Genomic DNA, 27,000 nt, shown 5'->3' with positions numbered 1-27,000 from the left:
AAATAAAGTCTTCTTATTTTTATTTATTTTTTTTTATCAAAATTGCTAATAAACATAAAAAATGTATTATGCACAAAAGGGATATTTCTATTTATTTTTTTCCTTGATTTTTAAATCTAATAAAATTTAAAAAAAAAAAACAACAGCAAAACAAAACAATGCTGACCTCAACAAGCACCTACCTGCCTATATCAAACCTACAAAATATTCTTGGTATCTCTAGCGTACTGACTAATCTCGTATTTATTGTTATTATTTTCTCCACTTTCTTAATATGTACACAAATAAACGTCCCTTAGAACCCTTGTATATAGTTCAATCTCTTCTCATCACAAGTAACAGCCAACCAGCCGTTTATCCGACAGCGTGGAGCCGCTTTGTAAACTCAGGTTTTAAAGGCCATATATCAGTGTATATCAGTGCGAGTAAAAAACCGACACACACACACACACACACACACACACTAGTATATCTTAGACTACTAAATAATCACAAAACTAAGACCCCGACTAAACCAAACCATGGTTGATATATCTTTGGAAGAATCAGCATCTTAAAAAGGGCAAAAGTGCTCAATACATATGTAGAGCTTTTATAAGTTTATATATATATATATATATATATATATATATATATATATATATATATATATATACACACACACACACATATATATATATATTCTGATGTTTATATGGTTTTACTTATATATAATAAATTACTAACGATTACTATATTGTCCAATTGACTACTGTACACTCTTAACCCTTATCCTCGAGTGGTCTCTCGGCCTTGATAAGTGGTGATGCCTATGTGAAAAAAAATATATCTAATAAATATACTACATTTAATATAGTCATGTTTACATTTTTTTTTATAGAATTTAGAAATCCGTTTTAGTTTTTCATTTTCCCAGAGTTACGTATAAGTGAGATTCGAAATCTTGTCTGATTAATAATTTTTATTTTCTTAATGTAAATATTGTCAAATAAATATAAATGCAGTTATATATAAAGAACATTTAAAAAATATATATAAATTTGCTCTCTTTGATTGGCACTCTCAACTCCCCTTGTTGGAATGCAATGATTCTAATCTTTTGAATATTTTTCAACCTGAAGACCCATATAAATCTATAAAACATTTTTAATTAATTATATATATATATATATATATATATATATATATATATATATATATATATATATATATATATATATATATATATATAGAGAGAGAGAGAGAGAGAGAGAGAGAGAGAGAGAGTTATCTGTTGACAATGCATTCAAATAATAAATTCTTTTGTTAAAGTTACGGTAATTTTATTTTAAATAAAACTGTTTATTTGTAACACAATTATTATTCAAGGTAGTTATAATCATCCGTTCTTAACATTAACAAAAAAAAAAAAAAAATAGCCTAATAATAAAGCATTGACAATAACATATACATTTATTTATATTTAAACACGTGTATTATTGACGGAATGTGTCTATTTTCTTGAACCATCTCCCATGAGGACAAAATTAAATACAGCATCGTTATTTATTTTTTTTTTTTTCAATGCGAGGGAATAGGGATGTCCAGCCAGCTCCAGCTCCCTTATAAGGGACAATCTGGAGTGGGACAAAAGTTAAAATTGCCTTACTTAAGAAGGATTTCTTTCACAAACCGAGGACAAAACAGAACAGAACAGCCCTGGCATCTTGTCCACATTTACTCCCCACGAGATCAATTGCATAAGGGGTTACGGTAGGCTTTTAATGTCGATAGAATTCAGCACCAACCACCCTTCGATAGGAATAAAACAAAAATAAAAACTGACCCGGTCGAGAAGGATTTCTCCTCTAAAGACAACATATACTACACTTCGATTTAAGCTCGAACATAGAATATATATATATATATGTGTGTGTGTGTGTGTGTGTTTATATACGCATATCTGACAAATAACTGACACACGCATACATAGAAGAGGGGGACAAAAGTTATCCTTTTTTTAAAGCCCAAGTTAGTGTCCCCCAACGCGCACTCCTCTTTCTTTGCGTGAGTGCGTGTTGGCTATGTTTGTGTGTATGTATGTATGCATGTATATATATATATATGTATGTATGTGTGTGTACTACACACATATCTCTTTCTTTCTCTGTTGTGTTGATAAAAAAGAAAAAAAAGCGTCCAGTCATTTAGGCGCCTATGGCTGAGAGAGAGAGAAAGCCAGCCAGCTTCATTCTTTCTCTCTATCCCTCTCCTCGGTCGACTATTTAATTAATAGTGGGATATAGCGTAACACTAACCGACTACCACCATCACAACATCTACTACTACTACTCCTCCCACCACAAACCAACCTTCAGTATTTCTTGGAGTACCTTCTCCTACAGCAGCTAGATTTCAGAGCGCGACTTTTTTCTCTTCTACACACAAAACACGGGGTTTGAATCGTCCCCTTTTTAAATTTTTAAATTCAACCCTACAAGAGAGAGAGAGAGAGAAAAAAAAGGAACAAAAAAAAAACAACTATTTATTTTTTAAATGTAATATTTAATTTAAAAGAAAAAAAAAAAAAAAAAAAAAAACAACAACCTAAAAACCGCGAGCCCTCTAAATGCAAACAGGGTAATTGAAATTTTATTCAACTCAAACTTGGAAAAAAAAAAGGATACCTTCTGTTTTTATTTTTATTAAAAAAAAAAAACACAGCCACAGACTGGAAGATATATTAATATAAAAAAGAAACCTTTTTTTTTTATTTTTAAATTATTTATAAACCGAGGGGAAAGGAAAAAAGACGGCTTTATGTTAAAGTGGCGAGAACGAGCGTCTTTTTTTCTTTTTTGGGTATGAACTTTAGCTCTAAGAAGTCGATTCGGCTTTTTTATAAAGAAAATATTTTTTTCTTTAAGAAAACAAAAAAGAAGAATCTATCGCGGTGTCACCGGTGCACATGGAATTACAGTGGAAATTTCCGGATATTTAAAGAATATCCCCGAAAAAGGCCTCTTCCTAGTGGACCGTATTGGATGATTACATCGTTTCAGAAAAAAGAAAAAGAGCGTTAGTTTAAAACCGAAACGTGTGGACCGAACTACCCCGGAAAAGGTACACACGCTAACCTGAAAAAATAGTTTGTTTTTTTTTCCTTTTTTTTTTTAAATTTCGTTTTTTATTTTATTTTTTTAAGACCTCATTTTTGTTGATAAAAGTATTTTAGTTTTTAAAATTTATTTTCTAGATTAATTTAAATGTCAATATTTATAGCGTTTTTTACTGTTTAATTTTTCGATCGCTCATTCATTCATTTTTTTTTTTAATGCGCTTTAACGCTCAACTTTTTAAAAGATTTTTTTCTTATTCCTGTTTTAATCGAAATTCATAAAATTTATTTATTCATCTTGATATAGGTCTTAAATCGTGCAAATATTTTCATTTTTATATATATTAATATAGACTATAAACTACACTTTAATTTAATTTTTATTTTTACTTATGCCTTAAAAAATAGGTTTCAGTTTGTTTGTGGTATAGTTTATTGAAAATAATTACTGTTACTTACATGTATATTTCGTTTATTCCAAAATAAAGATAGGTAGCTATTTATATATTAAAACATCTCCCTATTTATTACCTTGAGGACCAGGGAGTGTTAAAATCTAATGTTAGGATTTATGTATACATAAACAAAGCAAATCCAAATATTTTAATAAAAATGAAAAAGGAAGAAACCTGAATCTTAAACAAAAAAACAAATAGGTATCTGCTTTTCTTGCTTAATTATCTTCGACCTATGTTGTCTCCTCGTTTCCATCAGGTTTATTTTTTTGTTTTTTACTTTTCTGTTGCGTTTTAAGATTAAACCCCGCCATCTTAAAGCGACCCGGGCCCCGGTTGTGGACGTGCCCTTGTCGGTGGGGTTTTGTCGGCCTGGCTTCACCACGTATATCAGTCATAAATTCCGGAAAGACCACGCAGTGTGTGTGCTTTATGTCTGTGGACGTTCCTGTAATAGGTCGGCCCGATGTTTCATGTTCCGTTCTATTAAACGCAACGCCCTGGTGAAGCGATTGTGGAGAAATCGGGTTCTACATAATGAAGCCACGGGTTCGACTGAAGGCAATCTCAGACACCTCTCATCATCAGCGTCCACAACCACACATACACCAACCACAGGAGGTGGGACCCCGACGACAGGTGCTGCAGTCGCCGGTGCAACCGCCCTCGACCCTTCCAACAACTACTACAGCTACCAAGATGAAATGGAGCTGAAAACCGTTTCCTATACCATGTTAAAACGACTGCGCGAAAGACAATTAGACATTCTTATACAAAGCGTGGAAAGTAAGGGCGGTGAAACCACGGACTGTGTATTATTACCCAAAGATCAACTCCGGGTGGGTCGACGGACCGTCTCGGCCCATGTGTTGTGTTGCCAGCTTTGGCGGTGGCCACACATAACCCCCAATACGGAAATGAAACGATTACCATGTTGCACGGCCGCCGACGACCCGGCCTACGTATGCTGCAACCCATACCACTGGAGTTTATTAATGAAAACAGGTAAGATTTTCATATAAGTAATCATTATTACCGAAATAAATTATTGGCGATCCAGAAGCATAGGCGACCCTAATCCGACCGTACCGGTGTCGGGTGGAAAACTAGTCTGTGAAAATATTTCGATTACCAAATCGAACTTCCTGTTTTAGTTTAAAATAAATTAAGCAAATTGGCATGAAAGAAAATGTACGAAACTTTTGAAGACATTTTCATTTTTTTTAAATATATTTTACAGATTTATTTTAAAACTAAAACAGGAAGTGTCCGGTTTGGTAATAATCGGAACATTTTCACATCGAGGCTAGGTTTTCGCCTAACACCGGTCCGTCTGCACTCTGGGTCACCTATGCTTCTGAATCGCCAAATTATTTTAAAGCCATTATCGTTGAGAATAGTCAGAATCCTACTCATTTGTGACCTGGGTACTTTTGCATATGTTACCGCGCTGAACCCATTCTTAACATGAAGAGTTGAGAGGATTATTCTGGACTTTCACCTAACAATTTAATGAACAAATGTATCGTAAAAATTAAATTTAACTTAAATACTATATAAAAAAGGGTACTCCTCCTGCACTTATTGATCCGTGCTGAAATAATAACGTTATTTAAAAAAAACATTCTTAACACGGGGAGGATGTTTTGTACCTATTCTGTAATTTAATCTTACACTTGAATATAAAAAAAAAAAAAAAAATAGCGCGGTAACATAATTGCATAAGCACCGTGACGTGTTTACGTCAAGTAATTCGGTATTACTCAGTGTTTAAACAAATTTTTTTTTTTTTTTTTTTTCTTAACCCTAAACTAACCCTAACATTTTAGGTTTACTGTCCATCAGTACTTATGCGGAATACGCACCATGCTGAAAAATGTTATTTAGAAATTCAATCTTAATCGTTATTTAGAAATCCAATCTTGTTTTGTAAATATTTTGTACTTTCACCTAACGATGTCAAAACCTAACAAAATACTGTAAAAATTGAATTAACTTGAATCTTATCTAAAAATAAATAAAACTGTCAATGTGGCTTGATTGCCCCACTGTAGACTTTTAAAGAGTGGCATTTCAGGGGTATTACCCCCCAACCCCCCATGTTAAGAACGGCTTTCGGAATAAACTTTTACTGGTAAGTCTTCAGTGGAACAAGACCACATTGACCGAATAAATTAAAATAAGAACTATTTATATTCTGCATAAATCCTGGTTAGACGTGTTTGGTGCGTATGCACTTCTGTTACTGCGCTAAGTTTTTTATTTTTTTAAGGTAAATTAGTTTCACGATATCTTCAATTGTTAGGTGGAAGTACAGAATAGTTACAAACACCCTCCTCATGTTAAGAGTGGCTTTCAAAATAACGTTATTTCAGCATGGTGACAGAAATGCATAAGTACCGTTTGTTTAATTCTGTTCAAATTCTGCAGAATCACCAAATATTTAACGGCGGTTATATTCGCGTAGATACAGATTCTGGTATTATTATACAAACACCGTGACAGCGTTAGGGTTAGGGTTAAGGTTAATTCGCTGTCACGGTGTTTGTATAAATTTACCCAGATTCTGAGCAGAGCAACCATTTTTGTTTAGTCACTTGTTTACGTTAAACAAGCTAGCTACTTTTTTTTTTTCCAGAATCCGTACTTACGCGAACTTTTTGAACGCAAATAGGTCACAAATGAGTTAAATTAAAACTAATCTCTCCTTCCCTTGATTTCCCTTAACAATTTGTCGACAATATATAACCCCTCCCCTACTTTTTAATATCCTTTATCTTAATTCATTTTAGAAATGGTTAGACTACATGTTAATCGAGTCGTTCATATTAACTTTATCAGGACATTTTATAGAATCACTCCCGTCTCTAATCGAATATACCCGATGATCCAAGGACAAGAGATTGTAACAATTACACTTGAAAGGGACGGTTCGAATCTTAAAGATCTGTCTGAATATCTGATAGCGAGTAGGATGCTCCATCCCCAGCTAGAACGAATCAGAAAAAAAAATGTTTGTTTTGGCTTTATTGTCTGTATTGCAAAATGCCCTTAAAACGCTATGGAGACTGAGGTGATTCTTAAAAAAAAATATCCTTATTCGTTTTACAAGGATTTACAATATTAAGGGATTTCATTAATCGGTATACACTGTGATGTCATTAAGTTTAGTTTCTAATGTGGATACCCCTCGTTTAAAGATAGGCTAATAATTAAAATCCTTCCTATGTGATGAACTTGATGGTTTGGTTAACTTTTAGCTAAAAATAGGAGAAACCGTTGGAAAATCGCAACTATTTAGTATTTATGCAGAAATACGGACTTTTTTTGGGGCGGGGGGGGGGGGCATCTTTTGTTAGATTGTAAGGTGAAAATGCAGAACAGTTATAAAGTACCCTTCCCATGTTAAGAGCGAGTTTCTAAATAACGTTATTTCAGCATAAGTACTAATAATTACCTATACCTTAGTTTTAACCTTTTAGTATTTTTATTTATTTTTTTTATTTTTACGACCTGCCCTAGCGTAGTATAAACACCCCCATATTAAGAACGACGGCTTTCGAGGTTGTGGGGTTGTTTATTGCGAAAACCATTCTTAACATAGGGAGTTTGGGGTGTTTATAATACGCTGTGGTGTGCACTTTTACCACCGTGCTGAAATGTTATTTTGAAAGCCATTCTTAATATGGGGTGTTTTGTAGCTTGAATTTAACCTGAAAAAAAAAAATCTTCAATAATACCGCGGTGGTATAAGTGCTAAAATTGAAAGTTATCTTCAAGTTTAGTCACCCTGTGTTTTTGTGCGGAGCTGTTGGTTGTAAATTGTTTTATTTTTTATTTTAAAATGAGAAAAAAATATCAATTTTTTGTTCGTTTGCTTATTTAAAAAAGATAAAATTAAAAAAATGTTAATAAGCCGAAAACTTTGCACAAAGACTTTGTAAACAGAGGGTGACTAAACTTGAAGATTACAAAAAAATAAATAAATAAAAAGAAATCCCGGGCAATCCTATATCGACACATGTGATATATAAATAACATTTTAATAGCATTAATCGCTGGCAGCCATGTTTACCTGCGCGTCGATTACTATCGACTAATTATTTTAAACACTAATTTTCAGTTTCAAAACTTAAACAGATTTTTAAATTTCGAAACAAATTATTTAACAAACCAATACAATTTAATCCCACATTGCAAATAGGGCTTTAGGGCTTTTCAACTAATATGTATTACTTTTTCACCCAAACAAGGCATATTACCACTTGGAACCTAAGGTTATTATTTGGAATCGTCTAACAGGGGGACTGTGGGGGAGTTGAACAGCGAGATGTACGTGTCCTCATTACAATTAAATTTCGGTATAGTTACAGAAGCAGATAAGGGGGGGGGGCTTAAAAGGCTTTCCGATATCTAGGGACCTCAACAATGACCTGTGTGATTTTGCTGCTTGCCGAGGGGGGCACAAGTGCTAAGAGTTCATCAGGACACGTTCCATTGTGAAATTAAGCTAACCCACTTTTTTTTTTGTACTCTAGGAGGATTTTATTTTATTTTTTTGTTACATTTTCACCCCAAACAAGGCACATTGGCAACATTGCCACTTTGGTGTAGGGGGCTACTATCAGGGGAAACATCTACTGGGGTATTATGTAGGGATTTGGGCAGCAAGATGTTGGTTCACGTTGCACTTGAACTTATGCATGTCAGTACAGTTGGGGAAGCAGTGACCTGGAATGGAATTCCAAAGTCTAGCAGTTCTGAGGAAGAAACTACTGGAGTAGAAAGATCTTTTACATCTAGGGATCTCTACAGTGTGGGGGTGGGATTTTGCAGCTTGTCGGGTCTGTCGAGGGTGTTCACGTCGTGGGGGCACAAGTGCTTGCAGTTCATCAGAGCATTCACCATTAAAATACTTGTAGAACAGGCAGAGGGATGCAACGTTTCGACGATGGGACATGGTTGTATTGAAGCTTTTAGCTTTTCTCATCACTGAAATATTATCCGAACCAAATTAGTTACCTATTTTTTATTTAAAAAAAAAAAAATTTAAACCAAACTGAAGACTTGCGTTAATACCAGCCGCCGTCTTAAAGCTAAAATGTTCAATATAACTTCTTGAAAATGTGTAATCGAGTCACAATTGTTTGTAGATTCGCATTGTTCATCTTTCTGGAAAATAACTACGATTCTACAGTTGATTATCGGTTAAGTTTTAATACTCCTCGCCAGTCAACAGCAAAAATGAAAATGAGATTGTGGTTATTTTTTCCTAACAGTTTCTTTTCAACTTCCGTTTTTCGTTTAGCGGAAGTCTTTCCGATGTAGACCGAAATAAAGCAAACTTCCTTCTGTTGTATGTTTTACAATAAACAACAAACCAAAAACGTGTTAAATAGACAAATATATGACAAATAAATGTTACCAAAGGCAATATAAGTTTTTTTTTCTTAATGTTGATAAATGTTTGTTTTAACTGGTTTTAAAGCGCTTACTTCGAAACGCGAGTAGTGTCGAGTTACTAAGTTAAAACAACCACAAGATGGCGAAAATAAAGATGTTGTGATTCTAATTGAAATCCACCGAATGAGTGTCATCGTAATATTTATTGGGTGGATTTCTATTAGTATTTTAAAGTTTTGAGCGATTATCGAGACTTTACTTCATGAAGTAAATCTCGATAATCGCTCAAAACTTAGTCGTTCTAACTTAGTAACTCGGTTTTACTTATTTTTCGAACCAAATAAACACTATAAAATAAGTGAAAACATTAATCTCTCGCTGGGTAGAAGAGTAACTAATTTTGTCTTTAATAGCATTTGTTGGGTTTTACTATAGATTCGAAAAGAAGTTGTCAATTTTCTACCCAACTCGATAAGTTTTTAGTATTTTTTATTTAATGTAAAATGTTTCGTTTCGAAAAACGGGTAATATTGAACGAGAAATAAAACCAAAGCGTGGTAGGAACCCACCCAATAAATATCATGGTAACATTTATTGGGTGGGTTCCTACCACCATTTTGTCTTATTTCTTATTTTGAAATCATTATAGAGTCTTCAAAGACATCGCAGCCATCTTATCCGGCAGCATTCAACATTACTTGTTTTTTTCCGAACCGAATAAGCATTTTACATGAAATAAAGACACTAAAAACTTATCCAGTTAGGTAGAAAATAGTAAAACTAACCCCTAGTTTTTATGTTTTATTTTTTTTTATGTATTTTTAAAATTTAATTGGAATTCAAGTGATTATTAATCAGAAGGGACTTTTCCTCGGTATACACCGGCAGGACTTCGCAAGACTTCCGCTAAATAGCGGAAATCGAAAATAAAGTGTTTTAGTAAAAATAATTGGTTGTTCGGTGCGATTTACGCATAAACATTTTGAAAAGTTCTTTTCGCTTTTTGTAACGTATAATCAATCGCCTAGTTATTGATCACGTGACAAGACGCATGTAACCATTTCTTTAAACAAATTGGCAGCTATTTTGAAAACAGAAAATAATGGTATTTAGTTAAAATAAAAAGGGGTAAAAAAATAAATAAAAATGACTATTACCAAAGGCAAGATAAGTTGCTCTTTTTACCTAAGTTTGTGTTGTAATGCGGACCGCGCTAAAATAACGTTATTTAAAAACCAATTAACATTACTAGCTCTTTATTTATTTTAAACTATTCTGTATTTTAATGTAACAAATGAAGATATCGTAAAATTTGAATTCTATTTGAAAACTCTGTCGGAAAAATAGCATGGTATATAATTACCGCTTTTTTTTATGTGGTTCAAAACAAAACGTTCCCCCCAGCGTATTATAAACACCCACCACCTCCTCGTGTTAAGAACGGCTTTTGAAATAACCCCAACCTGGAAAGCCGTTCTTAACGTGGGGTGGTTGTGGGGTGTTTATACTACGCTGGAGCAGGTCGTAAAAAAATAAACAAAATAACCAATCCACAATTCAGTCAAAACGAAAAATTGGAAACTGGAGTGATTCTATAAAATCTGTTTTTATTTATTTTTTTTTGCAAAACAAGTTTAGAAAAATGTTAATAGATAATCTAAGAATAACATTTTTTTAAATTGCATTTTCACCCCAAACAAGGCAAAGTGCCACTTTGATGTAGGGGGCTACAATCTGGGACATAATTTGCAGGGATACTGTGTAGGGAGTTAAGCGGCAAGATGTTTGTTTACATTACACTTGAACTTCTGCATCTCAGTACAGTCAAGGAAGTAGGAACTTGGAAGGTAAAGTCTAGCAGTCCTAGGGAAGAAACTATTAGAAGGCTTTCTAGTATCTAGGGATCTGTGTAGGGGTAGAATTTTGTTGCTTGTCGAGTTGTCGGGGTATTTACGTCGAGGGGGTTACAAGGGTTTGTAGTTCGGGTAATCTCCAAAAATACCGTTAGGGCTTACAACATGGACGCCAGAAGAGTCAACAAAAATCTGCGAATAAAATATATAAAACTCGTAATTTCTGTTTTTAAAGTGGGTTGTCAATTTTCTTTATGAAATATACTTCCAAAATAAACTATTACAGTCGTTTACAAAATGTCTACGCACGTTCGTAGACATTTTGTAAACATTGTTTTTAAAAAATAAAAAATAATACTTCTATTATGTTTTAAACGACTGTAATAGTTTATTTTGGAAGTATATTTCATAAAGAAAATTGACAACCCACTTTAAAAACAGAAATTACGAGTTTTATATATTTTATTCGCAGTTTTTTGTTGACTCTTCTGGCGGCCATGTTGTAAGCCCTAACGGTATTTTTGGAGATTACCGATGTTGTTTGAAGCCTATCCGACAATGCTGGACTTATTAGCTGCGCGACTCTTTTGAACCCTGTCTAAGAGTGAGACTAGTAGCAGATGCACCAGCCCAAATGTAACGACACTAATTCATACATGGGCTAAATGTGGCCTTGTAGATGTATGATACTCTCAGGCGTAAGTAGCTTTCTAGCACAGAGAGCTTACCTTTATTGCACAGCAGCTTTGGCAATGTCTTTGATGTATTTGTTCCAATTCATGTTCCCTGTGAATATTAAGCTGGAGAGTTTGAACGAAGTACTTTTTCAGGTAATACACCATTAGCCAGGGTTATTAGTGGTTGAGAGAAATTATTAAAGGAAAGAAGCCTAGTCTTGGCAGCATTGAATGTTACCATTCATTTTTATCCCCCATTCCGCCAATCTGTATTTAATTACAATCAATTTTATTCAATATTTGGTTGAAAAGGAAATAGGCGAGATATTCCAATGGTCTTTATAGTACAATTGAACCTAAATACCGGAGAATTGATACGCACACACGTACACATTAATTTATATTAAATGAAACTAATTAAACGTGTCTCTCCTATACAAAACTTTAATACATACTGAATTATTTTATTATTATTAATCGAACATTTATTGAAAAAATAAATACGGAGTAATTTTAACGACTATTTAATATTTCATTAAAAGTTTGTTATTTTGTTTTTTTCCGACCCCTCAGCATTCACCTTTAATTTGTCGACTTCTGAAAGTTTTCGGGTACGCTGAGAACGAATATCGCATTTATTTTGTGGCAAACACGCAATTATCCATATTTGAAGACATTCAGTTTCAACCTAATCACTATTGTTTTTGCTGGCGGCCATCTTGTTTCCCATTTAGGAAAAAAAGAGCCAAAACATGGCCCCCAAAACATCTTTCGACTTCAAGGCCGAAATGACCCCACCCCCACCCTTTCGGATATTTTTCCGCTTCCCGATATCAAAACGGACAATCTTTTTTTTTTTTTTTTCATTTTCTTAATTATATTCATTTTTTTTTCACTTTCTTACTAAGATGTGCGCACGCGCATAGTCATTTGACGTTTCACAAGGTGCATGAATACATGACGGACATTTGAAATGACAAGAAATATTTTTCATAAAATAAAGTTTTCACCTCATTTAAGAGTAAAAATATTGCTGTCAGTAAGTTTTCACGAGTGGTTTACAAAAGCATATTATGTTTTTCGTTCTTTTTTTTGGGGGGGGGTATTCACTTATAGTACTTGTGCAGTTTAACAGGTGCTTTTCTTCTGCAGTTTAATTAACCGTTTTTCCATGGAGGGGCGGGTATGTTGTGGCGATATTTGTTCTCAACGTACCTGAAAACCTTTAAAAGTAGACAAATTAAAGGTGAATGCCGAGGGGTCGATAAACTAAAAATTTACCAAATTGGGCAATGTTTGTTAATCACGTGCTTTATTTGTTATCTCCTCACAAATGTAAATTTCAATACCATGTCTAACTGAAATTTAGCTATTTCAGCACTTTCTGGATTTGGACTAAGATTTAAATTCTCTCAATCTCGAAGGTCTTCTGCTTCTTTTTCCCTAGGATAGAACAGATATGATATGCTCTATCATAGAGCAATAGCATTGCATTTTTGCACAGACATTTATTGGATGTATTTTCTCAGTATTTTTAATTTTCAATTTTTGAACGATTATCGGGTCCCGACTATCTCCTTGATAGGACCACCATTTTGTTTTATTTTCGTATTCTAACTCAACAGGATTCACACTAGCTTTTAAAATTAAAAACACTTTAAAATAAGTTACCCCCCAAATATCTAGATAGAAGAGTAAATTATATTGCCTTTGGTAACACATTTGTTTTTCGCTATTCTGAAAAGTTACAGGCGGTAACCTGAAACATACTGGCTTGCTGATCATGTTGAATTCATTTTACGGTCTGATTTAAAATCTTGCCACGTCTAGCCACACACGAACCATGATACACTGCACGCGCATATGTGACACCTTCACTAAGCCATTTTGAGATAAGTATAATTTGTTTTCTTCAGTTATGAGTTGAATAGTAGTGTACACTATACTTCCAAGCCTTGGTTGCGCAACTAGTTTACAATCAGCCTTTCTCTGCTTATCTCGGCATTGTTTCCAGTCGTCTTGGACTTCTTGCCACTAAACCCAACAAGCACTGCCACTGCTGTGCAAGAGATGCAGTTGCAGATTTCGCGACCTTTGCTTCATCATAAATCCGCTGTCTGTATAGTGGAAAAAAATGTAGACGTAAAACATTTCGCTAAGTTTCGAGATCACATCTGAAAACAAATGTTAAATTGCTGGACATGACATGACCCATTGACCCATATATATTTTTGTTTGCCATATATCGACAATCCATTTCTATTGACATAAAAAAAATGTGTAGGCGCAAGTCTGCGCATTAAGTGCAAAATTTTACAGGTTTTTTTTTTTTTTTTTTTTACCTGACATTTAACAATAGCCAACGAAGCAAAAAGGAAGAAAAAAAATAGGGTTTGTATTACTGTACACATAGATTCGAAAAAGTTGTCAAAAAAACATAACAAATAAATGTTATCAAAGGCAAGATAAGTTACTTTTCTACCTAACTGGATATATTTTTCGTGTTTTTATTCAATGTAACATGTTTATTCAACTCGAAAACCATACAGTGTTTTACCGATGTATTGGAACATTCAAGATGGAGTCTGATTCTCTCTTTAACACGGTAAGTTTGGGAAAAGATGTTATAAATAAAAAACCGGATAAAATACTGTTAAAAACTCGCTCAATACATGTTACTGTGACATAGGTTGACATATATTCGGCGGGTTTTTAATAGTATTTTGTATAGTTTTTTATTTATAACACCTTTTTCCAAACTTACGGTGTTAAAGAGGGTGTGAGACGCCATCTTGAATTTTCGAATACATCGGTAAACACTGTTTTTCGAGCTGAATAAATATGTTACATTGAATAAAAACACGAAAAATATATCCAGTTTGGCAGAAAAATAACTTATCTTGCCTTTGATAACATTTATTTGTTATATATCTGTTTTTTGACAACTTTTTCGAATCTGTGTACAGTAATACAAACCCCAAAAATATTACCAAAGGCAAGATTAGTTACTCATGTGTATAATTTTACTTATGTGTATAATTTTTTGTTTTAACTTATTTTAAAGCGTATATTTGAAGTAATGTCGATTCAGTGTTAGAAAATAAATGGCGGTAATGTTACAGCCATGCCGAGCTTCGATAATCGCTCCAAATCGATCATTAATCAAAGAATATTACATTTTCTCACGATTGGTGTCATTTATTGCATAGGTTTCTACCAGTATTTTTGAGCTATTATCGAGAGTCGGAAACGTCCATTGTTTTTTCTTACTCAACACTGCTTTGGTTTGGAAGTAAATAAACGCTTCAAAATAAGTTAAAAGAAAAAAAATGGTAGCATTTATTTATTTTCATCCTCCCCATTTTTGTTGGCTCTTGTTAAAAGGACTCTTTTTCCCCTTTCTACAAGTGTTAAATTACAATTTCGTATGAAAATACAATCCTTAGTAGTTGCTCAAACACTTGGTATCATGTTTCACTTTTCCAACAACAAATACAAGAAAATAATTTTAAAGTCGATTTGTTTCGGTCGTCTTCAGGAATATAAGAAATCAACGATTAATAAACACTAACCGACAAAAAATATTGTAAATTTTTGAAGTTTTTAGTTACCTTTACGAGTACTGCTTTCACTTCACTTCCGGAAGTTTTTAATTTTTACAGTATCTGTTTATTAAATTGTTGGGTGTAAATACAGAACACCCCTCCACCTCCATCCATGTTACGGTCCTAATAACCTTAGAAAATATTAACATGAACAGGGTTAACCGGAAGTGGAAGGGAAACTGTAATTGTAAAGATAACAAACAACTATCTGAACAAAATACTTTTTTTTTTTTTTTTTTTTTTTTTTACAACGGTATCCAGCGTAGTATAAACACCCAATCTCCCCCTATTAAGAACGGCTTTCTGCAAGACTGCCACTATTTTTGTTCTGAATGCTTAAAACATTAAGAAAATACTTTAAAACACTGTCTCTTTGCGTCTCCACAAGATCTGTTTTTAACGTAGGGAAAATGAATTAAGTAAAAATTATCTGTCAAGAAAGATCCCTCCTTCATTTGTCAGAAATTAAGAAAAACATTTGTCAGTTAAGCAAAGAAAAAAAATCACGTTTAGATAAATAGTTGTATTTTTATTAAGTATATTATATTTATTATATATTATATTTAAAAATGGTTAAACTTTTAATTCAAACCGCGAATAATCTTACACACACACACACACACACACACACACACAAAACGAGTGATGTATTTTTAAAACTCAATTTATTAAATTTATTTTAGATGTATAATTAAGTTTCAAATTTTGTATGATTTTTTTTCTGTACTTATGCTTGCTGAAATAACGTTTAGAAAACCATTCTTAACATGGAGAGTGGATCGTGGGTGCTTATGCACTTGTTGACGTACTATATTTTTTTTTAATACTAAAGTTAAATTCAAGTTTTACTATATATTTTAAATTGTTGAATGAAAGTACAGAATAATTAAAAAACACCCTCTCCTCCCCATGTTAAGAATGGTTTTCTAAATGTTATTTCAGCATGGTACAATAAGTACATAACTATCGGATCGTGTTTTGTAACTATTTTGTACTTTCACCTAACAATTAATGAACAAAATTTGAGTCGAAAATACTTGCTAAAAAATATAGCACGGTACCTTCTCTTGCATAAGTACCTTTTCTTTTTAACACATGCTTATTTATTATTTTGCAACTTTAAACTCTCAATCCTCCTCATCTATACTCCTTGATTAAGGATGCCTTAACGAAAAAAGAAAAAAATAGATGTAATGAGTCAATGCGATTATTAATAAATTGAGGGTCCACTTTGTTATTAGACATTATTCGTACATGTTGTCATTCCCTTGCGTCTCGTTTGTCGTAGGCAGCCATCTTTTCCCGATTAAAAATAACCTGAATGTGTTTTTTTTTTCTTATTGCAAAACAAAAACGGATCTTTTATAAATATTTGTTCAATGTTTGTGTACGTAAGATTTCTTGTTTCACTAATACACATAGATATCAAAAACCAAATACAGTGTAACCAGAACCTGGATATGAGATTTTCTCTGGTCCCAAATTAGAACCTGTGTTAATGTACAGTGTAAACCCGGATATAAGAACGCTATAGAGGGCGAAGAAATCTCTTATATCCGGGTTATACTGTATATGACAAATAAAATTTATCAAAGGCAAGATAAGTTACTTATTCTGGTACTTTTACAGAATACGGACCCTGTTAAGTTAGAAATCCATTCTTAACACGTGGATGGGACTTTAACCATTTTGTGCTTTCACCTTACAATTTAAACAAAATATGCCGTCAAAAAATCAAATCTTATCTAAAAAAAAAAATAAAAAAATAGCACGGTCCATATTCTGAATAATTACCGAAATTCTTTAAAAATCCAAAATATTTGCACCTAATAATTTTATGAAATTTTACTTCAGATATACGAAATTAAATTAACAAAATTTGAAATTTTCTTTTTAACGAAAAAATACTTTTTATCTTAAAAGCAAGCACCTGCTATAAACTGCAAAAATAAGCATAGTGTTTATTTAAAAAAAAAAAATGTTTCTCCCCTTAGCGATTAAAATATGAAATGAATAAAATTTTTATTTTTTTTTATTGTTTTTTATATGGCTATTTTTGTTAAAAAAAAAAAATTTCGTGGGTTGTTGCAATTTTTTTTTTTATTTTTTTATCTATAACTTTTATTCCGGACTATAATCCTCATCTTCATTGTTGCTGTTTCATCACGTTTCGGTCAACTCATCCTCTGGCCTTTTTCTGGTGGTTAAACCGTGACGGGATAGGAATACAGTCTTGTAACTGTTTCCCTAGTAATTACTACAGCCTTCCATAATTGTCTCACCGCGTTTTAACTCCACTAATCCTCTGGTTTGCTTTGGGTAGGATTAAAACCGCAATCTTCAGACGATGCTCACCTGGAAGCGTAGATGTTCTACGCCTTAATCCATTACGCCCCACTTAGCATTTGTTTTGATTAAAAGAAAAAAAAAAGTGGGTTTGTACGCATAGATTCGAAAAAGTTGTCAAAAAACAAATATATAACAAATGTTATCAAAGGCAAGATAAGTTTTCTACCAAATTGGATATATTTTTTGTGTTTTTATTCAATGTAACATGTTTATTCAGCTCGAAAAACATGCAGTGTTTACCGATGTATTGGAAAATTTAAAATGGCGCCCGACTCTCTCTTTAACACGGTAAGTTTGGGAAAAGGTGTTATAAATAATAAACTAGACAAAATACTATTAAAAAAAACATCGAATATATGTCAAGTAATGTCACGGTAACATATTGAGCGAATTTCTAGCATTATTTTGTCTAGTTTATTTATAACACCTTTTCCCGAACTTACCGTGTTAAAGAGTCGGGCGCCATTTTGAATTTTCCATTACATCGTAAATACTGTATGTTTTTCGAGCTGAATAAACATGTTACATTGAATAAAAACACGAAAAATATATCCAGTTTGGTAGAAAAGTAACTTATCTTGCCTTTGATAACATTTATTTGTTATATATTTGTTTTTTGACAACTTTTTCGAATCTGTGTGTACAGTAAATACACCCCAAAAAGTGATAGTTGAAGGTGTTTGGCACTTCTGTTGTTTAACAATCCAAAACAAATTTAGAAAGCTATTTTTAACAGGTGTATGGGAAGGGTCAACCTCTTAAAGGTAATAATTTTTTTTATTCTAGAACGCACACAAACCATGAACAGTTTTGTTTGAATTCAAGACGGCAACTTGATAAAACACAAGTAAACTAATAAGTTGGAAATATTTTTAATGACTTTCTGTGTACCCGGCGACAAATCTACTCAAACAATTGGGCAGCCATGACAGAGCTGAAAAGTTCAAGATAATCTAAAATTATATATATATTTTCACATTAAAAACTGATATTTTTAGTCTTCGGATGAGACGTAGTATGCTTTTCTTTTGACTGTTACAAAATTATAGGTATTAATCGCTGGCGGCCATATTTCATCGTGCACTTAGCGGACATGAACAACGAGACCCCCCCCCCTCCCGTCGTAAAATCATTATCGCCGATAAGACTTAACTTTCATATTAGGAGGAAATTATAAAAAGTATATTTAACGTAGGGGATCACTTAAATTCTAATGTTCTATTTTTTTTTTCTTTTACACCACAAAAATAGCTTAATGAGAAGTTTTTCTGATTGACCGAAAAGTGGGGTATCAAGAACGTTATAATTTAAGTGATCCCCCACATTAAAAGTCATTAAATAAACTTTTTTCCTGCTGCTATGAAAGTTAAGTCTGTTATCAGCAATAATCCACAGAAAAAATAAAACGTGAAAATGAATTTTACGGCAGGGGTGTTGGGGGGGGGGGGGGCTCGTTCAGGTCCGCGAAATATTTTTACTGCACACAAACACGTTTTTGACATACAAAATACAGTTTTAATATTTCTTTTTCAAACAATTTTTAACGGATTTATATAGTCACCAAAAAGTGACGGAGTTTGATATTCCATAGACACTCCCTCATTTGGATGAAGCCGGTACAGCCCACTGAGTTTAATGTCGCTGGCATAACATAACTTGTTGAAAACAAAATGGAGTCGTCGTCAGTAAAAGAATTCTATTTTAGTCACGTAAATTATTTGGGCATTCTTTTCAAACAATGAGTTCAGATCCGCAGTTATAGGGATAAAGAAAAACGAGTATTTGTGTACATACTTGTCACGAAATGAAGATGAAATGTTCCAAAATTCACAAAGATTAATCAAATAGTTTTTTGGGGTTTGTTTTACTGTACACATAGATTCGAAAAAGTTGTCACAAAACAAATATAGAACAAATAAATGGTATCAAAAAGCAAGATACGTTAATTTTCTACAAAACTGGATATGTTTTTAGTGTTTATATTTAATGTAACATGTTTATTCATCTCTAAAAACAGTGTTTACCGATGTATTCGAATATTCAAAATGGCGGCCGACTCTCTCTCTCTCTCTCTCTCTCTCTCTCTCTCTCTCTCTCTCTCTCTGAGACGGTAAGTTTGGGAAAAGGAGTTATAAATAAAAGTCAAAATACCGTTAAAAACCCGCCGAATATGTCAGCCCATGTCACGGTAACATATATTGAGCGAGTTTCTAACAGTATTTTGTCTATTTTTTTATTTATAACTAATTTTCCCAAGCTTACCGCCTCAAAGACAGTCGGCTCGGCTGCCATTTTAAATTTTCGAATACATCGTTAAACACTGTATGTTTTTAGAGCTGAATAAACATGTTACATTAAATATAAACACTAAAAACATCCAGTTAGTTAGAAAAGTAACTTATCTTGCCTTTGATAACATTTTTTATATATTTGTTTTGTGACAACTTTTTCGAATCTGTGTACAGTAAAACAAACCTGTTTAAAAAAAAAAAAAAAAAAAATATTTTAGAACTATCATTTTATGTTTTCGGTACTTGTACACTTTAATCAAGACATTCAAAAATAAAAATATCGAAAAAAAGGTTATTGTACGTATCCGTTTTGGACTGAAGATTCCCGAATTTTTTTAAATTTAATTTGATCTAGTAGTTTTTATTTTACAGCAAAAACAACAACAACAACAACAAAAAAACGTTTTTATGAGAGCGCTTTGAAGTCAGCCATTGTTGAACGCGCCACGGGGAGATAACTCTAGTTAAAGCACCGACATCCCCCACATCTCTATTACTCGCTTTTCTTCCTAAAAATCGAACCTTTTGCTCGGTATCATAAATTGTTTTTTCGCTGTAAAATAAAAACTACTTGATAAAAAAAAAATTCCGGAGGACTTCGTTCCATAACGAAATTATACAATATAACCTTTTCGATATTTTCATTTTTTAATGTCTTGATTAAACTGTATAAGTACCATGTTTTCATTATTTGACAATTTTATTTTCTGAAAAATAAAATACGTTATGTTAAAAAAAGTTGGTTGTCTGCCCTTGACTCCTTAATGGTCGCTGTTTTTTCTATCGTATCGACACTAAATAAAATGTGATTTTCTTGAACAAAAAAACAAAACAAAAACTATTTGATCAAATTACATGATTTTTAGGATATTTCATCTTCATTTCATGACTCGTACGCACCTCCACCTACCTCGTATATACTTTTCTATAATTTCTTTACTTTATGCCATAACATGTCAGCTCGAAAAACAGTGTTTACCGATGTATTGGAAAATTCAAGATGGCGCCTCCTCACTCCCTCTTTAACACGGTAAGTTTGTGAAAAGGTATTATAAATAAAAAACTAGAAAAAATACTATTAAAACCCCGCCGAATATGTGTCAAGCTATGTCACGGTAACATATATTGACAGTTTTTAACAGTATTTTATCCAGTTTTTTATTTATAACACCTTTTCCCAAACTTACCGTGTTAAAGACGGAGTCAGACGCCATCTTGAATTTTCCAATACATCGGTAAACACTGTATGGTTTTCGAGCTGAATAAACCTATTGCATTGAATAAAAACACGAAAAATATATCCAGTTTGGTAGAAAAGTAACTTATCTTGCCTTTGATAACATTTATTTGTTATATATTTGTTTTTTGACAACTTTTTCGAATCTGTGTACAGTAATACAAACCCGAATTTTAATTTTATACGAGAAGTAAATTATTGTATTTCCTTGTTTAACTATTTCGGCCCAGTAATCGTTGTTATCCAAGGTTAATTTTTATTTTAAAAAATATTTATTTTTTTAATGCTTTATGAAAAAGTGTACGCGTTTAGTGAGGCCAGTTCTAGTTCAATTTTAAGTTCATAATTCTTAGGACGTGTGTATGTGTACACACTTATATCCACACGGGGAGAGGGCTGGGAGAAACGCTAAAAAAATGTAATAAAACCACACGCACACAACTGAATCAAATAGTTGAAAGAGGAGAGATAAAAATAATAAAACTAACGACAACATAGGGAAGTCGGGTGGGAGAGGTGATCGGCACCATTTTTTTTTTCTTTTTTCTTTATATGGGTGGGTGGGTATTAGGATGGTGTGCCCTTCTGCGCACCCACCCCCTTCAGCTCCGGTGGTGATGGTGGTGGTAGGGGACCTGCGTGGCGTTCGGCGCCGCTCAGACACACTGGCGACATGAAGACGCCGAACACGCCAACCTCGAGACTATCATTTTTTCTTTTTTTTTTTTTACTTTCTTATTTATTTCCTTCACTCCTACCTTTTTTTTTTTTTTTTTTTTTGTGTGTGTGTCGTGTATACGTCTCTCGCTCTCATCTTTGTGTGGAACTCTCTCCTTGTGTGTAATATATATATCGGGTTAAAAGTATTCAAGAGTAATAACTAATAAATTTAACGTGGTTATTAAGAGTGCTCAAAAAAAAAAAAAAAAAAAGAGCAAGATATATTTTACTCGCGACACTGGACATTCTAATGTTTCGGACAAATAGTCGGTTAAAACCAGGCCTCGTCAGGCGATTTAGTAAATGGTTACTTTCCAAAGAAACCAGTCTTCAATTTGCTTTTAAAAACAAACAGTATACTCTAATTTCGGTATTGAGCGAGCACTCTTGTATTAACCTCGTTAAACTTCATTGGTTACTTAATCCCTGGAAAACAAACTCATACAGAATTGTGTGTGTGTGTGTGTGTGTGTGTGTGTGTGTGTGCGCGTGCGCGCGCTCCTCTTTAAGTTGAAATCCGGGCTAAAAGTAAAATGTCTTGGTAAATTCTAGATATAGTACCTATTTACAATGCCTCCCCACGGGACAGAGTTAGACACCAGGGTCGTTTTTTTTTTACGTGGAGAAAAGGTACAAAAATAAAAAATTGTCTCAGTCGTGAAGGACTGTTCCTCCACTGAAAGAGAACAAGAAATGGAAGTGCAGCATCTGAAGAACAGATACTACACTTTGATCTTTGCCAAAAGGCCAAGAAAAACGGAAAGGACAATGCTAGCTGCAATTCGATGAATGTAAATTTTTCTGTCTCTCTCTCTCTCTGTCTCTCTCTGTCTCTCTCTCTCTCTGTCTCTCTCTGTCTCTCTCTGTCTCTGTCTCTCTCTGTCTCTCTCTGTTTGTCTCTGTCTCTCTCTCTCTGTCTCTGTCTCTCTCTCTCTGTTTGTCTCTGTCTCTCTCTGTCTCTCTCTCTCTGTTTGTCTCTGTCTCTCTCTGTTTGTCTCTGTCTCTCTCTGTCTGTTTGTCTGTGTGTGGCAGACTGGCTTAGTTTATTGTCGCTGAGGAATGCCGACTGGTGCCATTGCTTCCTTGAGAATGAGGATCCGGATTGCTCCACGTTAACTAGTCACTCCCGTGGTGGGAAGAAATGTAAATATTAACCTTATATTTACGATTTAAAAGTGCAATATCTGTTCTATTTTACATTTGGACACGTGCAATTAAAAGGGAGTATTTTTTTTTTTTTTTTTTTTTGCCGGGAAAATACTGTTATGGAATTTTATTTAAAAGTTTATTTAATTTTAAAAGGCACCCGTTTTAAAATAAGCCTCGTAATAGTTGTCGATCGCGTAACCGGTGACCATTGTACTTTTATTTTGCGATGTCACGTGACTTTACTGGAGTGGCCTTCTATCTACGTAGTCTACGTTCTACTGGAGACCCCAGTAGAACTATGCGTGCTTAACTAAAGGATACGGTTTTTTTTTTTCAGTTTACCATGTGGAATACAATGTTTTTTTTCCGGACACTGATTACGATATTTACCTCTCCTTACGCTGTTATGTTACTGGATTATATACAAGTGTATTATATACTGTACTATATTTTGTTACTAATTTTTAATGCCGTATCCCGGGATTCTACTGTATTATGGATGCAGTATTGCAGTGGTTGTATATGCAATGATAACGTTGCGTACACAGTGGCTACTACAACTTATAAACAATACATTTATATTGCACAGAATTTAGAGGTTCAATTTTTAACGTAAATATGACATTAAAAAAATAGTTATTAATAAAATGTCCCTTTTTCAAAACGAATATGCAAATATCTGGAGGCTTCATTTGAATTTCTGTTGGCTTCGCAGGCTCAAGGACTTTCAATAGAACGTCGCTTGTAAAGCCAAATCAATTCATAATGTGTCCCCGGTGTAGAGCGCGCCATTGACGAGGGCTGTTATAAGTTACTAGATTACCCGTGACCCGTTGGGTCAGTATGTTATATTAGCTATGGAATTCATGTATGAGCGTGACACTTGTGACGAAAAGAAAAGTTTTTTTTTTTTTTTTTTTTTTGACATAACATTTTTGTGAAAGTATATTAATGAAAAGAATATATAGATTTCTATGAGTCGTTCTTTTTATTATAATTTATATTTGAAAAAAAAAAATTAAAAAAATTAGTTATTGAATTATAAGTGGTTGGCCATACTTATAGGTACTGACTGAACGGATAACATAATACTTAAATTCAAATTTTGATATATCTGCTGTTTTTTTTTTTTTTTTTTTTTTTTTTACATCGTTCATTTCTGTATTACGTTTAAGTTATTTCAAACCCCACTCTTCCCATGTTAAATAATAATTTCAAAATAATAACGTTAATATTTCAGTGCGCATGCGCAACCGGATAGTGGGTTACTGGGTTACATATATCGTTACAAGGTCATTTGAGTTTTATAATTATACAGATTGCTAGTGGTGCTAATCGCCTCACTCTTTACACTGGTCGGTTGGAACACAAATCTGTGCTTGTTCAGTCTTTGAAGACTCGATAGTCACTTCAAAATAAAGCAAAATGGTGTTAGAAAACCACCCAATAAATGTTACGGTTATATTTATTGGCTGAGTTTCTAACACCATTTTTTTTATTTCTTATTTTGAATTGATTATCGAGTCTTCAAAAATCGTTGCAGCCATCTTGTTCGCCGGTAATCTTCAACATTACTCGTTTTCTGAACCGAATAAACATTTTACATAGAATAAAAACACTAAAAACTTGTCCAGTTAGGTAGAAAAGTAATTTATCTTGCCTTTTTCATAACATTTATTTGTTATATATTTGTTTTTTGACAACTTTTTCGAATTTGCATAGTAAAACAATTTTTGATGCAATGAAATGTATGACCCTGTTGCATTTCAGAAACGGAAAAGGTCGTTGGAAATTAAGGGGTATGATGTTGTGAAAGAGAGCAAGATTTTTTTATAACGTCATATAGCCGTTAATATATTTAAAAAAGATATGATGCAATTCATATTCTTTTGGGAACAAATATGCGCATTATAATTCAAATATGGATGTGTAACTGAAATGAAATGAGTGCATTTTATGTTATGTAATTTATTGACCGATTATTATGTATTATTATGAGAGGGTTTTTTATGGCGTGAGTGTTAACCTATGTTTAAAATTAAATTCTTTTAATAGAAGTTTACTTATTAATAGCGATATTTAATTGTGCTTGAATTTGCAATAAGCGCTGATTCAAGAAGTCTCTGTAGCAGTTTATTTGAAATAAACTTCACTATTTTTGCTGGTTTAAAGTCAAGCGTATGATTATGCTGCAATAAATGAAAGAATAATGCATTCAGAGAATTGCTATTTCTTATATATTTTATGTCCGTTAGGTCTTTTTAATCTACATTCGGTTTCACCAACATATATATGATTTTAGCAAGGAGCAGTGTATATGCTTGCATTAGAAATTAATTTTTTTGTTTTCTAGTTTGATGTGGTTTGTATGATTGGAGTTCCTAGTTTTAGTGTTGTAAATTATTGTATTATTGATGTGTGTAGTTAAGTGTTATATATATATATATATATATATATATATATATATATATATATGTGATTTTCAAGTTAAATTCAATTTTTCCTGTTTTTTTTAAATTGTTAGGTGAAATTACAGAATATTATGAAAGAGCCATCCTTTCCATGTTAAAAATAGCTTTCTAAATATTTCATTATTCCTAAACTGCACAAGTGCCCATAAATCTTGTCAGTAATGTTTTGATGATTCATGTCCTCCGCCGACACACTGCCTTAATGTTTGTCGCCGATTCCATTACTGATGCTGATAATACTTATAAACAAGTGTTTTCTTTTCTGTTTTGTGAAGGAAACCATTTTGATAACTGCTCGACAAGAGCAGATAACTTTGACTTTATAAATTCGTTATCAATCAATACATTGTATAACCAATCAGTTGAATTTGCTTTGGGCAATTGTTGATGAAAATTTAAAATAGTTTTTCTTTGAAGTATTTAACCTTCTTCCCATCATGTATTTGCCATTATTTGGAAAGGAAAGTCATATCTTGGTCAATAATTGATGTATTCTAAAAATTAAAGTGTGTAGGAATATTAGTACTTATAATTCATCTTGTGTGTGTATACGTAAATCATCTGAAATCCCACAATCAAAGACAACGACGACAGTCTTACAAGGAGATTTGTACAGCACATCCGGCAACACTAACAGGTCATATTTGTGATTTAATCTGCAAATCTAAAAGTGACCTGACCCGACATTCGAGGATTCGCAATATTATCATGCGATCATTTTTACAAGATTCCTGTAGGACTAAAACTGGATTAAAAAGGTACCTCTGTGCACACACACACACACAACATTTAACTGAAGAGATGGAAATTTTCTCAAGAAGTAGCAATCATATATAATCGTTGTTGGCCGAACTCGAATATGAGTATACATTTTTGTTCATTAGGATTGAGTCAGCCTCTGCTACAAAATCTTTTAGGTGATCCACGAGATTCATCTTCAATGATGCACACACTTCAGATGTCACCATTCGCTGTGGTAAACATGTGCTTGACATGTAGGTTCAGGAAGGCATCTTGCAGCACGTACGTGGAGTACCGCTTTGTCGCCTACCTGCCAGATGAGTTTATTCAAACTGCATCTCCCCCAGTGAATTAAACACACTCCCAGATACCAACTTGAAAATTTCTACAATTCGACGCTGTACATACAGCGCCTAGCCTCCCCAAATGGTCATCCATCTGATACTAGCCAGGCTTGTTGTTGCTTAACTTTGGTTATCTGATTTGGTGGGAACCTGTGTGTTTATATTAAAAGGGCTCCTTCAGTCTTTGACAGACAGCATATATGCCCGAAGGGGTGCCTGTGTGTGAAATTTTTGTGGTAGGAGGTGCACAATCTCCAACCACACCTCTCCTGAGTCGACAATGTTAAATACCAGTGGCAAGTGTAATGTTTTTACTGGACGACTTGAAACAAATGCAGAGATTAGCGGAGAACACATACAGCGCCTAGAATTCCCAAATGGTCACCCATCTGGTACTAACCAGGCTCAATGTTGCTTAACTTCAGTGATCTGATGAGAACCAGTGGGTCAATGCGATTGCCGTGTGTGTGTATATATATATATATATATATATGTATATATTACACATTAGCGTTATTTGAACAATTTAGTGCATAAATAATCAAAACGTTGCATCAATAAAAAAAAATCTGGACACTTTATATACAAATTAAAATATACTTGTGCTG

General features: G+C 33.3%; 1 protein-coding gene across 3 annotated transcripts in view; it reads left to right on the top strand.

The window, feature by feature from the left end:
• Positions 1-1,372: 1,372 nt before the first annotated feature.
• The window catches only part of LOC145245812 (SMAD family member 6-like), a 188,152-nt gene continuing 162,524 nt past the window's right edge, over positions 1,373-27,000 (top strand). For 2 of the 3 annotated variants that reach the window (XM_080107462.1, XM_080107460.1), the window contains exon 1: positions 1,373-4,557. In XM_080107462.1, the coding sequence (XP_079963588.1) occupies positions 4,026-4,557 (532 nt within the window). In that variant the 5' untranslated portion in view covers positions 1,373-4,025. The remainder of the gene's footprint in view (positions 4,558-27,000) is intronic. The other variant, XM_080107461.1, reaches the window with a different exon arrangement.

Source organism: Euprymna scolopes, chromosome 23 (genome assembly GCF_053919585.1).
Source record: "Euprymna scolopes isolate OS-2025 chromosome 23, ASM5391958v1, whole genome shotgun sequence".
NCBI lineage: Eukaryota > Metazoa > Mollusca > Cephalopoda > Sepiida > Sepiolidae > Euprymna > Euprymna scolopes.
The sequence above is the reverse complement of the archived record's forward strand: the minus strand, read 5'-3'. Positions and strand labels throughout refer to the sequence as shown.